General features: G+C 43.2%; 1 protein-coding gene and 1 long non-coding RNA gene across 2 annotated transcripts in view; one reads left to right on the forward strand and one right to left on the reverse strand.

The window, feature by feature from the left end:
* The window catches only part of LOC145357273 (uncharacterized), a 299,761-nt gene that overhangs the window by 209,657 nt on the left and 73,443 nt on the right, over positions 1–16,661 (forward strand). The gene's annotated exons all lie outside the window — the stretch shown is intronic.
* The window catches only part of akap1b (A kinase (PRKA) anchor protein 1b), a 59,729-nt gene continuing 47,337 nt past the window's right edge, over positions 4,270–16,661 (reverse strand). Inside the window, exons 5-11 of the mRNA XM_080210467.1 lie at positions 15,098–15,225; positions 11,736–11,915; positions 10,246–10,394; positions 9,433–9,500; positions 9,252–9,325; positions 5,749–5,811; positions 4,270–4,727 (exon numbers count right to left, since the gene is read on the reverse strand). Of these exons, the coding sequence (XP_080066593.1) occupies positions 4,665–4,727; positions 5,749–5,811; positions 9,252–9,325; positions 9,433–9,500; positions 10,246–10,394; positions 11,736–11,915; positions 15,098–15,225 (725 nt within the window). The 3' untranslated portion in view covers positions 4,270–4,664. The remainder of the gene's footprint in view (positions 4,728–5,748; positions 5,812–9,251; positions 9,326–9,432; positions 9,501–10,245; positions 10,395–11,735; positions 11,916–15,097; positions 15,226–16,661) is intronic.

Here is a 16,661-nt window from a genome sequence, read left to right on the forward strand (position 1 = left end):
TGGGTTCAATTTCCAGCTTGGGTGACTGTCATAGAGGTTCACAGCATGGAAACACACCCTTTGGCCAAACTTGTCTATGCCACTCTTTTACTAACCACTAAGCTAGCCACAATTGCCCATGTTTGGCCCATATGCCTCTATACCATTCTTTGCCATGTACCTCCCCAGCAGTGAGTTCCAGGAACCCACTACACTGTAAAAAATCTGCCTCATGTATCTTCTTTAAACCTTGCACCTCACACCTTAAACCTGTGCAGTTGACTTTGCATGGATTTTAGCAAAGCTTTTGACAAGGAAATGCATGGTAGACCGGTCAGATCACGTGGGATCCAGTGAGAACTAACCATTTGGGTACAAACTTGGCTTGCCGGTAGGAGACATAAGGTCAGTGTTAGAGGGTTGTTTTTCAGATTGGAGGCCTGTGACCAACAGTGTGTGACAGGGATCAGACTGTGTCCACCGTTGCTTGTCATTTATTTTAACAGTTTGGGTGAGAATGGAGGAGGCATGATTAATAAGTTTGCAGATGACACCAAAAATCAATCGTGCAGTGGACAATAAAGGTTATCTAAGACTACAACAGGATCTTAATCAACGGGGCTGAGTAACGGTAGATGGAACTTAATTCAGATAGAGGGGTGTTGCATTTTGGCAGGACAAACCAGGACAGGACTGACACAGTTAATGGGAGGGCCCCAGGGTGTGTTGTCAAACAAAGATATCTTAGTGGGGCAGGCATGTAATTCCTTGAAAATGGTGTTATAGGGAGGAGATATTTGGCACACTGACCTCATTAGTCAGAGCACTGAGTACAGGAGTTGGGACATTATGTTACAACTGTACAAGATACTGATAAGACCACATTTGGAGTACTAGGTAAAATTCTGGTCACCCTGCTATAGGAAGGATGTTATTAAACTGAAAAGGCTGCAAACAAGATTTACAAGGATGTTACCAGGACTGGAAGGTTTGAATTATAAGGAGGGGCTGGATAGGCTATGACATTTTTCCCTTGGAGTGCAGGAGGATGAGGGGTGACCATGAGGGGCATAGATAATGTGAATAGCCAAGGTTTTCCCCCCCAGGGGAGCCCAAAAGTAGGGAGCAGAGGTTTAAAGTGATGGGAGAAGGATTTAAAAGGGACCTGAGGGCCAACTTTTTTCAGAGGGTGGTGTGTGTATGGAATGAGCTGCCAGAGGTGATGGAAGAGGCAGGTGCAATTACATTTAAAAGAATTTCAACAGGTACATGGATAGGAAAGGCTTAGATGGGAGATGGACTAAACGCAGGCAAATTGGACTAGTTTAGTTTAGGAAACCTGATCGGCTTGAACAAGTTTGGCAGAGGGGCCTGTTTCTGTGTTGTATATCCCTATGACTTGATGATTTAAGGTGCACTGTCCTTGTCCCAGTTTGAAAGCAGTTGAGAAGCACACACAGACTCCATATCCAGTCCTGGCTGAGCGCACACACCCAACCACAATCCTCCAGCCCAGTCTTCACCTCCAGGAGTTGGCACAGGGAAGTTAGAGGAACCAGGAAAGAGCCTCAAAGTCATTCCATCTGCACTAGTTAAGAGCTCCCTACCTTCCCCTCTCCCCCTTCCCTACTGAAAGCATCAGGGTAAAAGTTTTTGACTGACGGGTGAGGTGTATACAATACAAGAGAGCAAAGGAGAGAGAAGCAGAAATGAGTGAAAGAGGACTAGGACATGTTGGTCTACTCAGACTAGCAGCAAAAGGAGTGTTGCAACAATCTGAAGCTGCTCAACTTGACCTAAATTTTAAAAGATGATCATGTTAACTTTGATGAAAGGTTGACAAGGGTCCCCCATCACAGGTGTAGCCAGGCCTGAGTATTTCCAGGTTTTATTTAAGCAGAGTCTTTGTTTTCGTTAAAAAATAGCAAGGAGAAATACATTTTTCACAATGTGAATATAATCTTGAATAGGCACAGGCCTTATGCAAATAAATCAGCCATTAGACTCTACTTTCGTGTGTACAATGGGTATGGAGGGATAAGGGCCAAATGCAGGCAACTGGGATTAGCTTAGGGATTCTTAAAAAAAGGGTGGCATGGACAAGTTGGGCTGAAGGGCCGGTTTCCATGCTGTAAACCTCTGATTCGAGAATAGGGACTACAATTCCAAAGCATTTCACTGGCTATAAAAGTGCTTTAGGAAGTCAAGAGTGTGCAAGGTGGTATATAAGCGCAAATATACCAAATTGAATATGAAAATATATGGATACTAAAACCAATTGCAGCCCAGGTCTATTAGCAGGCAAAGTTGCAGTTAAAAATTGGCAACGGAACTTAGACCGGCTATGCAAATTGGGTAGAAACATGAAACAGTGCTGGGAAATGTAAAGCATTACACACTGAATGAAAATAAATGTCTGAATTCAATTCATTGTGTATCTGACATACTCTGGAAATGCCTGGGGCTAGTAAAAGACTTGTCACTTACAATATCTTAGCAAACGTGAAGCAAATAAAAAGACAGGACAGAATGCTGGGATAACGCAGCCAGAACAAGAGAATACAAACATGCCGATTATGCTAAGGTTTTTCAACGTACACGCCAGACCTCAGCAACCATTTGCTCTTGGTCTTGCCATGGAGGATGTAAATGCACTGAAGATGATCATAAAGATGAGCTCACGTGAAGGAAAATAGACGATGGAGGAATTACTAGAATAGCAAAAACACAAGAAAACCTACGAGGTGCTAGAGAAATTGTTTTGAGTGAATACATCCCAGTACATCAGATTAAATTGGGATAAGATTAGAGCCAGGATATTGCACGAGAAAGCTAAAATTTGAAGCAGCAACTGGCAGGCATTAAGGAGATTACAAAGGTGGGAACAAGAGGTGAGGTAAACTGTGGTATTTGACAATGCATTAATATAGATCGACAGTTGTGCACATCTCCAGAACAAACAAGAGCTACCCATCACTGGCAATTATTGTAAACAAGGTGTGCTCATTTTTGATCACCTCACAAGCTGCAAGTAGTGGTCCTCTTGAAATACCCCAAGGTGTATACCCCATTCACTTGGGAAATAATGAAGAAAGTTAATGGAATGCTGGCTCTTATGTCTAGAGGACTGGAATATAAGGACATAGGAGTCATGCTGCAGCAATACAAAACCCTGGTTAGACCCCAAGAACCTTGAGCACCACACCTCAGGAAGGCCTTGGAGGGAATGCAAAGGTTTACAAGAATGACACTTGGATTTCAGGGGTTAAGCTATGAGGAGAGATTAGACAAATTAGACTTGTTTACTCTAGAATTTAGAAGGCTAAGTGGTGATCTGATTGAAATCTTCAAGATAGTAACAGGAACTAGGCAGCATAGTCTAAAAACTGGGGCCAGACCATTCAGAAAAGATGTTCAGAAGCAGTTCTGCACACATGGTGATAGAGGTTTGGAACTCTTTCACATATGGCAGTTGATGCTAGATCAGTTGCTATCTTTAAATGAGATTGTTAAGTAAAGATAAAGAAATATGGGCCAAAGGTAGGTAATGTGGAGTTATTTCATAGATCAACCATGATTTCATTATATGGCAGAACTGAATCATAGAATCCCTATGATGCAGAGAGGGGCCATTCGGCTCATTAAGTCTGTATCAACCACAGTCCCACTCTGATCCTATTCCCGTAACCACACACATTTACCCTACTAATCCCCCTGACACTAAGGGGCAATTTAGTATGACCAATCAACCTAACTTGCACATCTTTGGACTGTGGGAGGAAACCGGAGCAAACCCTCGCAGACAAGGGGAGAATGTGCAGACTCCACACAGATGGTGACCCAAACCCAGAACTGAACCTGGGGACCTGGTGCTGTGAGGCAGCAATGCTAACCACCATTGGCTGAATGGCCTAATACCTGCGGGGGATCCCGGAAAGGAGGATCCTATCCCAGTGATAGGTAACTAATGGTGGAATGTTAGCTAGAAGACCGTGGAACTCTTAAAACGAGTCACTTTTGGACCACTGATATCCTCCAAAATGATTCAGGAATGGGGGATCTGATCTGAGCAAGAGCATTTCAGACAGCAATGCACTCCCTATGTGTTGCACTGGCGTCACCTTGGATTATGAAGTTAGGCTTGAACGCATGATCTTAAAGTGAGAATGCCACAAAGTGGCAAAAAAAAAACTCAGTAGCAAGGCATACAAGAAATCAAAAGTGGGCAAACAGATCAGGGTCCCAACTTGCACTCCCAAAACAGGAGCAAAAATGACAAAGAGACAAGACTTGTGAGAAGCTCCAAATTATAATTAAAAAAAAACCACCACACAAGCTGAATTCTGTCAGTTATTCTTGATACTTTTTACAGGTCTGTACAACCGAGTAGCAAAGAGTTCATTGATTGCAATATCATTCCATTTAAGTAATCTAGCAAAACTATTCTGTACAATGACAATTAAGTTTGTTGTTTCTTAAATACCAAATTGATCAGACATGACTTAACCAAGTGACAATCACTTACCAATTAGATTCCATAATTTTGAAAAAGTTCCCTTTACGTACTCCAGTGAGATCTTACAAAATATTAATACAGTGACTTATATACACATCCGCACAGCTAGCAAATGATTGAATTACAATGCAGTGCAAAATGAGTTTAGAAAAGGGCCTCAGGCTGCAGATTAATAGTTTTCTATCCACTGTGCATGTCCTTTTTCCACCAGAATTCGGTTTATAAACAGGACCTTGAGAGAGAAGGGGGAAGAAAGAGCAAGACTTTAGCATTTTCCATAGTGGACACACTCATGCAGTTCTCTAGGAGCACACAGCCTGGCTCAACTTAATGATATGAATCAATTCAACATCCTGAACTTGGCTGTGTTGCACCAGCTGCAACTCAATTGGTTGCACTCTTGCCTCTGGAGTCACAAGGTTCTGGGTTCAAGTCCCACTCCACGGACTAGCACAAACATCAAGGTAGACACTCCCGTGAGGTACCAAGAGAGGTGGCATTGAACTTTTAGATGAGAAGTGAAGGTACATAAAGTTTAAGTCACAAGTAAGGCTTACATTAACACTGCAATGAAGTTACTGTGAAATTCCCCTTGTCACCACATTCCGGTGCCTGTTCAGGGCAATGCACCCAACCAGCACGTCTTTCAGAATGTGGAAGAAAACCAGAGTACCCGGAGGAAACCCATGCAGACACAGGGAGAATGTGCAAACTCCACACAGACAGTGACCCAAGCCAGGAATCAAACCCAGGTCCCTGGTGCTGTGAAGCAGCAGTGCTAACCACTGTGCCACCATGCCACCCCCGGTAAATCACAGGACATGGGCAAGAGATATTCTTGGTAACGTTTCAAGGATGGCCTTGGACTATTTTACATCACACTGGATGCCATGCAGCATTCGAAATATCAATTTTGGACCTTAAAACCTCAGCAACGCAAAACAAAACAAATCCTAAAGTAACCCTTTTGGCTTTAAATAAAGACCATGGGTTGATTTGGCCAAAAGAAGAGGGGCCTGATCAACGCTAAACATCGTGTGTATTTGTCATTAAGACAGCCACTAATCCAGAGAGGTGGGGAAAAGGGAAAATGGACAGCACTGTGGCTAATCATACAAAATCCAAGTCAAATTGCTTCAGATAACTGAGAAAATTCATAGCAATATCCAATTCCATCACCAAGACTGAGTGATTTTATTTAAAAAAGCTAATGTTGTCTTCTGAAAAGATTAGCTGCGAGGTTCTTGACTTACCTCCTCACCAACAATACTCCACAGATGTATCAGAGGCACACCACTGTTGTCATAACCAGTAACCTGAAAAGAGGTTCAATACAACAGTGAACAAACTCATTGGCACAAAATATAGTTTAATCAAAATTATAAGGAGAGGCTGGATGGACTGAGACTTTTTCCTCTGGAGCCTAGAAGGCTGAGGGGTGATCTTATAGAGGTCTAGGAAATAATGAGGGGCTTAGATCAGCTAGATAGTCAAACCTTTTCCCAAAGGTAGGGGTGTTTAATACTAGAGGACATAGGTTTAAGGTGAGAGGGGAGAGATACTAAAGGGTCCAGAGGGACAAATTTTTCACAGAGTGATGGGTGTCTGGAACAAGCTGCCAGAGGTAGAGGTGGGTACAATTTTCTCTTTTAACAAGCATTTAGACAGTTACATGGGGAAGTAGGGCATAGAGAGATATGGACCAAATGCGGGCAATTGGGACTAGCTGCGGGATTTAAAAGGAAGGGCGGCATGGACAAGTTGGGCCAAAAGGCCTGTTTCCATGCTATAAACCTTTATGATTCTATAAAATTAACTCACAAATTTCTCCCTTTCAGATTAAGAGCAGCAGATACCTGGGGACACCACCACCTGGAGGTTCCCCTCTAAGCCGCATGTCATCCTGACTTGGAAATATGTCACCGTTCCTTCACTGTTGCTGTGTCAAACTCCTGGAACTCCATCCCTGGCAGCACTGTGGGTGTACCTGCACCACATAGGCTGCAGCAGGTTCAAGGCAGCAGCTCACCACCACCTTCTTGGAGGGTAATAATTGCTGGCCTAGCCAGCAACCCGCACAGTTCAGAAAAATAAATGTTAAGAAATTCATATTGGGGTAGTTTCTTTGTTAACATGAGTACCATTATTCAGTCAGGTGCAACAAGGGTTGAAGATATTTTATTAAAGGTAGGGGAAGCGTGCTAAATCAACACACACACTCTTGATTTTTCTGGACAGCCAAGAAACTTGGCCAGCAATAGTACTCCCACTACTCTGTTTACATTAGGTAAGGAAGTAGACCATTCAGCCCCTCAGGCTTGCTCTATCATTCAACAAAAGCATGGCTCATCTGACTGCACCCTCAACGCCACCCTTCTGCCAGCTCCCTCCCCATAACCCCAGGCACCCTTGTCAATCAAAAGTAACTCCACCTCAAATCCATTCAATGATCCAGTCTCTACTGCTCGCTGGGAAAGAGAATTCCAAAGATTAACAATCCTCAAAAGAAATTCCTCTTCTCCTCCATCTTAAATGTGAGGCCCCTTACCTTTAAACTTCGTCCTCGAGTTCTAGATTTGCTCTCCCACAGGAGGAAGCATCTACCCGGTAAGGACCCCTCAGAATGCTGCAGTAATATACCCCAGAAGAAATGAATGAGCCTCCTAGCGGGGAACAATTGGCGCAATTTTGTTGATCTCACCATTAGCCATATGGGCATGAGACCATTCAGGTGCAGGGGCTTTGTTGTCATGTCTAACAATGTCCTCCCTTCGATCCCATGAAAGACAAACAAAATTGTTGGAACGTGTTCTTAGGAAGAGGAAAAGTAGGCCTTTCAGTCCCTTCCTGTTGTACATGGTTGGTCTACACCTCAACACACTAATCTTGGGTTCCATATCCCTCAGTAGCCTGACCCAACAAGTAAAAAAAAAACATTACCCTCAGGTTTTTACAATTTAATTCTGATCTGAACAGCTGGAGAGTCTTCCTGATTTCCACTGCTCTAAGTGAGGAAGTGATTCCTGACATTTCTGAGGAGCCTTGCTCTAACCTTAAGGCCATGCTCCCTTTTCTGGAACTGACAAAATAAGTTTTGCTCTATCTACCATATCAAATCAATGAAGTAAAAAACTCCTCAAATGGTGTCCCTTCCCAGCACATAGAAAGAGGGGCAAATTACAGTGGTCCTGTGGCCACCCTGGCTGAAACCTGTATTGGACAGGAATTGAGCTGGACATCATCTGCACTCTACATTTGTAAACACCAAGTGAGCAGTCAGGGCAAGGTGAGGGAATGAAGGTTTATCTTGGTCTCGATTTTCATCTATCCTCGTTCTGAGGGTTGGCCACACCTTTCTGGTTGGCCTTTCCCCTACGATTTCTATTTTCCGTTGCTTGCACTGCCTGTCCTATAGAGGCCAGTCCTCATTCTGATTTTATCCACCCGCACCATTTTGGATCTTCCCTGCGCAGGTTTTCCAAATACTCCCCTTCTGTCCACATCAGGTATCTAAACTATCTGAGCTTCTATAATATCATTGCCTCAAACAGATTCCTCTGAACACCAGCTCCCACTCATTTGTTCATTTTGCTGTCCATGACACGTGTAACGTCCATCTGAGTTCTTTCATTTCAAACGCTCTTACTTGAGCCTCGTCACTATTCTCGATGTAGATATTACAGCCCTACATTGCCCACACAAAGGCTTTCCAAAGACAAATTTTTGGTGTGGCTACTTCATCTTCTGTTAAATTTGTTGACAATATCTTGACCCTTGCTACGTTGAATACAAGCTTCTTTGATAGGATCTGCACGAATACCTTGCAGGTGATGATTTAGTGGATAAAAGTGATTTGAGGACCTGGCTCACATGGATATGCAGGCGGAACCACTCAAACTCCCCAGTGTTCACCTCTGTCCTGACTGTACCCAATGAGAACAATTCCTGCTGAGAATTTTCACTTATATTTTCCCTGACAACCAAATTTGTAACCCAAAACGCCAGACGAAAGTAACCTCACAAACAGAAGCAGAAAAGGAGTCGAGTGACTAGAGGGTAAAAGACGAGATGAGATATCAGTCTTTCAGGTGCCTAATCTAGAACTGAGTGATGGGATGAACAAGATAAAAGGCTCCACATGAGTGAATTAGAAGCAATCTCAACAGAACCCAATGGGCTTGTAACTAGGGGAGGCCTTGTGGTATTATCACTCGCCTATTGAGAAACTCAGCTAATGTTCTGGGGACCAGGGTTAGAAACCTGCCACGCCAGATGGTAGAATTTGAATTCAATAAAAAACATCTGGAATTAAGAATTTACTGATGATCACGAAACCTTTGTTGATTGTCAGATAAACCCATCTGGTCACTAATGAACTTTAGGGAAGGAAATCTGCCACCCTTACCTGGTCTGGCCTACATGAGACTCCACAGCCACAGCAATGTGGCTGACACTTAAGTGCCCTTGGGAAATGAGGGATGGGAAATAAATGCTGGCCAGCCAGTGATGCCCATGTCCTACGAATAAAAACAATACAAATGCCCCTAATTCACAGCTGGCTGGCAATTAGAATGGTCTGCCAATGGACCACCTCAAGGCACATTTGCTATGGAGCGCCTGACGCTGCGCTGAACCATGACATCAGTGTGAAAAAAACTGGAAACCATTCTAACTCAACACAAGCCGCTCACAGACAAGCACAAGCATTAAAAAACACGCCTGAACAGTTAGTAACCACCATCTGAGCACATCACACCTGGGCAAGCAAAGCAGCTCCTCGTGTCATTTCATCCATTGCTGTGTTTGCTTCTTCAGAGAAATGGTCCTCACCTGTCAAGCACAGAGGGTTACAAAGAACACAGAGTTCAATCTCTAAGATACAGACTTCATGAATGGCCTGATAGTAGAGTTTGGAATGCATGGCAAGGATCACTTACCTGGAAGAGGCATTATATTGTCTAACAGGACCTCAGTCCCTTGGAACGGTAGTGATACAAAATCAGATCTGTTGATATATAAAAAATGTTCAGACAAGTAACAAGTATAGGAATGACAGTGAGCGCACAACTGGCATTCCTCCAGCATCCCAAATGCAAGTTCTTAAGGAAGTGCTTAGTAAGATTTACATTCCACAGCTGCATTGTGTTTACTGAAACTGGTTGGTGTTCTATCCGTACGAGGGGCAATTCCTCCAATAATACCATTTCTTTAGCCGAGGGCAAGCCCCCCTTAAACTCCCCCAGGATTCACCACTCTGCCACCCTCCCTATCCCTTTCCAAGACTCTTATCCTCACGTTCACAGCTACCCCCTTCAGAAACATCATATTCTAACCTCACTGCACTCAGTCTCAGGCCAGGCTCTTTCCAAGGAGCCCCTTGTACACCTACTTCAGTGAAAAAAAAATTAAGACCTTCAAACTCTCAATTTGCTATCCATTCAGTACAATGATTTGCCCAGCCAACCATTCCCTAAAAACAAAATCCACCTGGTTCACTTGTGTCCTTTAGGGAAGGAAATCTGCTGTCCTTACCTGGTCTGGCCTACATGCGACTCCAGAGCCAAAGCAATGTGGTTGGCTTTTGAATGCCGTCTGAAATGGCTCAGCAGTTCAAGGGTAATTAGGGGTGGACATTAAATGAAATGCCCACAACCCCATGACTTTAAACAGCTAATTCACGAGTTGGAAATTCCACATTTTCTATGCTGGTTTACCTCAAGTTAAAGTGTTAAGAGGAACAGGTAAGTCACCTGATTTGCCGTAGTGCTTCAATTTTAACTCGTTCATAGCCACCGTAATCAACATATCGGATTTCAACTTCATTCGCCTCTTCAAAATAGGCAACAACTTGTGCCCGCCACCAGGCGCCATCCACTGCAGGAGCTGCACAGATTATTCCAACTGTAGGAGTGAAAAGACGCATGACAAATTCTTTTTTGCATCACTTTACAGCTAAAGATAAACATTTTTCTCTGTGGTACTGGACTAAAATTAGAAGACTGCACGTTCAAATCCTGCCTTGGAAAGTTGCAAGGCTGAATGCAACGAGGCTGGTAATTTGTCAACTAACATCAGAAACAGTGCTTGTCAAAATCCAACCATGCCAGATTATAGCATAGAAAGAGGCCATTCAGCCAACTGGTCCATTCGGGCCTTTATACTTCAAACCAGCCTGCTCCCATCAGAGTTCACCCAAATCCACCATAGAAGAGAATCTCTCTGATCTGGGTGCAATTAGTGCCACACCAAATGGCTGCCCCAAGGCCTTCTGAATTGGATGAAGACTCTGATGTACTAGGTCACTATCGAGCAGACTACTATATGGTTAGGACTATACCGGCAGTAACGTGTTCGACTTTGGACACAACTTACAAAGGATATGGAGGGAATGTAGCACAGATTTGCCAGAATAGCACATTATAACACCTAAGGAGAGAGATTAGGCAGGCTAGAATTATATTCCCTGGAATTCAGAAGATTAAGAAGCTATTCATTTGGCGTTTAAGAGATGAGGAACTGCTATCTACCTATCCTATCTCCCTGGAGTATTGGGGGTGTGGGCATAGTCTAAAAATTATAGCTACACCTTTCAGTGGTGGGATTAGGAAGTACGAAGGGTGGTAGAAGTTTGGAACTCTTTCACAACTACTAAGTGATCAATTGTTGATTTTAAAATCAGAGATCAGTAATATTTTTCTTCGCCGAAGTGGAGAGATGTATGGGGCAATGGCAAGGATATGGAGTTAGGTTTCAAAACTGCCATGATCACACTGAATGGTGGAACAGGTTCAAGGGGCAGATAGGCCTCCTCCTGTTCCTATGCCAACAAGTACGACACAACAAGTCCTGCCTCATCAGCACTGCTCACATTAGGTTCCAAGTTCTATTGCTAACTGACAAAACAAAAATCTCCAGACTTAGATATTCCTTAACCAAAATTAGTTAGATTCAACCAGAAATGAAACTGGAGTTCCTGCTGCACAACAGTCACTCCACACAGCATGGCCACACAAACTGGGAGCATCCCCAAGTCAACTGGCCAGGTGATTATGGTCTATCATAATTGGTCTCAGAACCACATTTAAGTGCAGACAAAAGAGAACGAGATGTATAATCTATGACAAGTGTTTGCTACAGCATATGCTCACATACTTCGGTATCTGCCTCATGTTGAGGACAACTAACACACTCTGTGTTCTAGTCCAAATGCAGCTTAATTCATTAAGGGCAAGAAACACTTAACTTCTAAAGGTGGCGTTAGTGTTGGGATTCCTGGCTGAGAGTAAAGCAGGAACATTTGTTGATCCATGTTGCGTAGTACATGGCACGTAGGATGCGTATGCTGCTGTACAAACATGTGCCCAGCATTGACGATATTCACCACCAGCACATCAACAGTCACACCGTCGGGAAGCATGAGCTGTGGATGACAAAAAGAATATTTCAATCGGACGCACGATGGAGTAGAATCCCTACCGTGCAGGAGGCCATTCAGCCCATCCAACCTGAACAAACAACAATGCCTCCCAGGCCCTATCCCTGCAACCCCATACATTTACTCTGACACTAAGGGGCGAATAAGCATGGCCAATCGACCTAACCCACACATTTTTGGAGTGTGGGAGGAAACCGGAGCAGCCAGAGGAAGCCCATGCAGACAGGGGGAGAATGTACAAACACCACAGAGTCACCCGAGGCCGGATTTGAACTCAGGCCCCTGGTGAGGCAGCAGTGTTAATCATTGTTCCGCTAGTGGGAAGACAAAAAAAAATTGCAGGTTAATCTGAAGTATTTACACATCTCTGAACAGGTTTTTAGCTCCAGTCCTTCAGGCTAGGCAAGCAAGTTTTCACCAACTCAAACTGACAGTCTTTTTTTGATATATAAAGTACCCAATAATTCACTCACCAAGTGACCTTCAAAAAAAAGCTGTGGCACAGCAAGAGACCTTTTAACACTGCACATCTGAGACAGTCCCCTGCTAAGGAGCTCTTTAGATTGTCCATCACTAAACGATGACATTTATTTGTCTTGCCTGGTACAGATTTTAAGTGTTTTCATTGCGTAACCAATTTCAGATTGTTATTGACTGTAATGCTGCAGAAATTAATCAAAACAAGTGCTCTAAAATTAGGTGAGTTAAGTGTTTTTAAACTCAGTCACCTTGTTTGACAAGCTTTCTGTCAAGTACATTACTCCATTCCTTGTGACTGCACCCAAAAAATTTACTTCTTCACACTCCTCGCACAATGTAATTGCAACTTGTCACCGGGCCTGGAAGCCCCTTGCTGAGCTCCTGCAATGGGTTCATGGTTATTGCAGCGTCATTCCCTTCACAGTGGCAATTTTCTATTCTGATTTTGACAAATTCCCACCACTCTCCCTCTCCCCTGCAAATTCCCACCCCTTGAATCCTTGCACAGAAGTCACAGGGTTGCAGATTTACAGATTATTTTGTATTGCAGGCCACCACCATAGTGTCAACAGTGTTGGACTCTCCGTTCCACTAACCTAGCTCCTTCTCAAATCGTTAAGTCATCACTTAGCAGACACCCGGTTTTGGAATAGATAGTAAATTCAAATAAGGTATCCAATTCCCAGGTGATTGTCTATTTGTGGATACACAAACACTGAGCAGAGGCTGATCAAATTTATAAGCTTTCCTAATCCACACAACGTTAATTAATATCCCCCCCAACACCCCCAGAAGCAGCAAAGATTAGCTTAAATCCAGCACAGACTTGAATTTTTGGAACAAACCTTGTGAAAGCAGGGAGGTTACAATTGAGCTGAATAAAACACTTGTTAGACCAGAGCTGGAGTGTGCAGTTCTGGTCGGCACGCTGTAGGAGTGATATCATTGCACGAGAGTGCAGAAGAGATTTACCAGGATGTTGCCTAGGTTGGAGTAGTTCAGCTATGAAGAGGGGTTGGCTAGGCTGGAGTTGTTATTCTTGGAGCAAAGAAGGCTGAGGAGGGGAATCTGATTAAGGTATACAAATTTAAAAGGGACATAGATAGGAAAGAACATTTCCCCTCAGTAAAGGGGTCAATAACCAGAGGGCATAGATTTGAGAAATGGGCAGGAGATTTGGAGGAGACTTTTTCACCCAGATGATGATGGGAATCTGAAAATCTCTGCCTGAAAGCGAGATATAGAGGGGGAACCCTCAATTTTTAAAAAGCATTTAGGCAAGCATTTAAAATGCCATAGCATACAAGTCTACCGATAAGTGCTGAAAAAGGAAATTAAAATAGATAGGTGCTTGATGTGTGACACAAACACGATGGACCAAACAGCCTCTTTGCTATAAAATTGTGTTATATCTTATGTTACTTGTGATAAACCTGCCACACACACAAACGTTATATGTGTTTATTTAAGTCACTTTATTGAAGTGTATGAAGCACAATTTAGCTTTAACAAATCCATGCTGTTTATACTCAAAATAATCTCACTTTTAAACGTTCACTTGAATCAGGTTGGGGTTCTGTTCTCTAGGAAACAGAAACAGGGAAATGACCTGCTAGAGACCTTCAAGATAACGAAAGGATTTGGTAGAATTGACCATACAGCTGACGAGGTACACCAGGACTAGTACGCGAAACATAGGATAATCAGTAACAATTCCAGTTGGAAATTCAGGAGAAACTACTTTGCCTAGGAAGTGACAAGAACATGGAACTCACTACCACAAGGTGTGGGTGAGGCAAATAGTAAAAAAGGTAAAGCCACCACAATCCCAGATGACCATAGGCTGCTCTCCACTTTGAGGGGGAAGAGCTGACTAGTGGTGATTTGGGTGGCACTGTGCTTAGCACTGCTGCTTCACAGCCCCAGCGACCCAGGTTCAATTCCTGGCTTGGGTCACTGTCTGTCTGCACTGAGTCTGTACATTCTTCCCCTGCCTGCGTGAGTTTGCTCCAAATGGTTTCCTCCCACAGTCCGAAAGACTGGTTAAGTGCATTAACCATGCTAAGTTCTCCCTCAGCGTACCCAAACAGGCGCCAGAGTGTGGCGCCTAGGAGATTTTCACAGTAACTTCACTGCAGTATTAATGTAAGCCTACTTGTGACAATAATAAGCTGAGGGTCACCACCCCTCGGGCGAGGGGCAAGATTGAGAAGGTGGGGCCTTCATGAATAATGTCAGCTGGTATGGGAATTGAACCCATGACGTTGGCATCACCCTGCATCACTAACCAGCTGTCCAGGCAACCGAACTTTTTGGGTCAGCTGAGAAGTTTCTTGTGCCGTAAACACTTAGCACCATGTATTGAGCTAGCCCATAAACAAGACACTAATAGGTCCTGTTTCTTGAATAGGGTTTCATCCAGCCTTCCAGATTGAAATAGGGACATTTGAGGATCAAAGTTTTGTAATCAGAATCTCACAGCTGACATCAAGAACCAGCCAAAATGACATTTGGGGTTTTTTTAAAAAAGATGTCAAACCCATCAGGAGTCAAAACATAAATATGAAAGGACAGCATGACAATCCTGAATGTTGTTAGAGCAAAACATGACAACTGAGCCTCATTGTATAACCATAGCAAAAAAACACGCATAATCAATGTTCCGCTGTCAACAACACAATGCTCACCCATGAAGTTATGGGTAATGAAGGTAGTGTCAAAGGAGGAGGAGGGGGGACATAGAGATTCCGGAGATCCAGTTCCTTAAACTTCTTTCCGATCAGGTTAAGTGCTTTATCTACCTGCTGTTGATTACCTGTTCAGGAAGAGTAAGACAGACAGTTAAATCGTTCTTCTAAATAAAGTGAATCACGTCCTCAGGATATCTGAAAGTGCTTTAGAAACTAATGAATTACTTGTGGAAGTCTAGACAAAGGCACAAGCAACAGCCAATTTATACAGGGCAAAGACTCCAAAAATAAATGAGCAGAGCTGGGTTTTGTGCCGACGCAGAGGAATGTTAGGTCAGATACTGCAACAATTCCATGTCTCCACTCTGAACAGTTCCAGATCCTCTGCACCCTGCCCAGCAAACAAACCGGGTTGGGAGTCCCACCTGAAGGACGGCACCTCTGGCAACAAAAGCACTTGAACCACCAGCTTAGATCACATGCTCAGCAGGCTACCAACTGCTGGACACCCGACTCTGCTGGGGCAAACTGACACTTCAGACCTTGATACAAAATAACTCTCAAGTCCACTCAGAGCAGGAAATCCTTCCAAGATGTTAAGGATTGTTAACTTTGCGAACCTATTGTTGTGGCACAATGTTAAGAATGAGGCTTTTATTTCAGCTGGTTGCAGATCTCCAGTCACTTTATTGTACTGATGTTTGAAAAGCATGACAAGTATTAGGCCTTGGAACTTCAGGCAGCAGCCTTGTGCTTTCTTGAGTGTAATAATATAGGTTTGAAAACAGTTAATAGTACTTCTGGTTATTTATATATCTACTGAATGGAAACATTGTGAGCTACTATCAATTATGAATTGCTGAAGCATAGAACTCATAATTTGGGTAAGCTGGTGGGCAATTTATCATACTGCTTTCTGATAACACTAACTAGTCTGACTCAATGAAAAAGGTAGAAGTACAATCTTAGGATTTTAAAATTACAATATAAAAATGTAAGCTGTTAGGCATGAGAATGTACATGTTTTCAATAAGTCATCAACCTGTATAACAAGACAGTTTAATAAAGGAACTAGAAGGAGTAGCTCATTCAGCCCTTCGAGCCTGCTCTGCTGTTCATTATGATCATGTCTGGTCATCAAATTCAATATCCTGATTCTCCCCTTCTCCCCGCCCATATCCCTTGATTTGTTTAGTCCCAAGAGCTAGAGAAACATAGGTATATATATTTAAATTACACATATTTAAAAAGAGCTGGGCAGGTTGATGAAAAGCAAGTTTATGAAGCAAGTTGGATTTTAGGGGTTAAATGATATCCAAGAGCAATGTGATCTCCTGGAACAAGCTCAATTATTCCCGCCCCCAAGTGGTTCCCCAATCCCAGGAGATCATGTGACCAGTGTCAGGACCTGGTGATAAGGTGGAAGTATAATAAGAAATTCAATAGTTACTGTGTTCTGGTGGCTGTAGCTTTGAAAGGAAGATGACTTTTTTTTAAAAAGGCAAAAAACGGACAAATTGCCCAAGTTGATAGAACTAGGGCTTTGATATGCAGATTAGCA

The sequence above is a fragment of the Carcharhinus amblyrhynchos genome, chromosome 23 (assembly GCF_965287045.1).
Source record: "Carcharhinus amblyrhynchos chromosome 23, sCarAmb.v2.hapA, whole genome shotgun sequence".
NCBI lineage: Eukaryota > Metazoa > Chordata > Chondrichthyes > Carcharhiniformes > Carcharhinidae > Carcharhinus > Carcharhinus amblyrhynchos.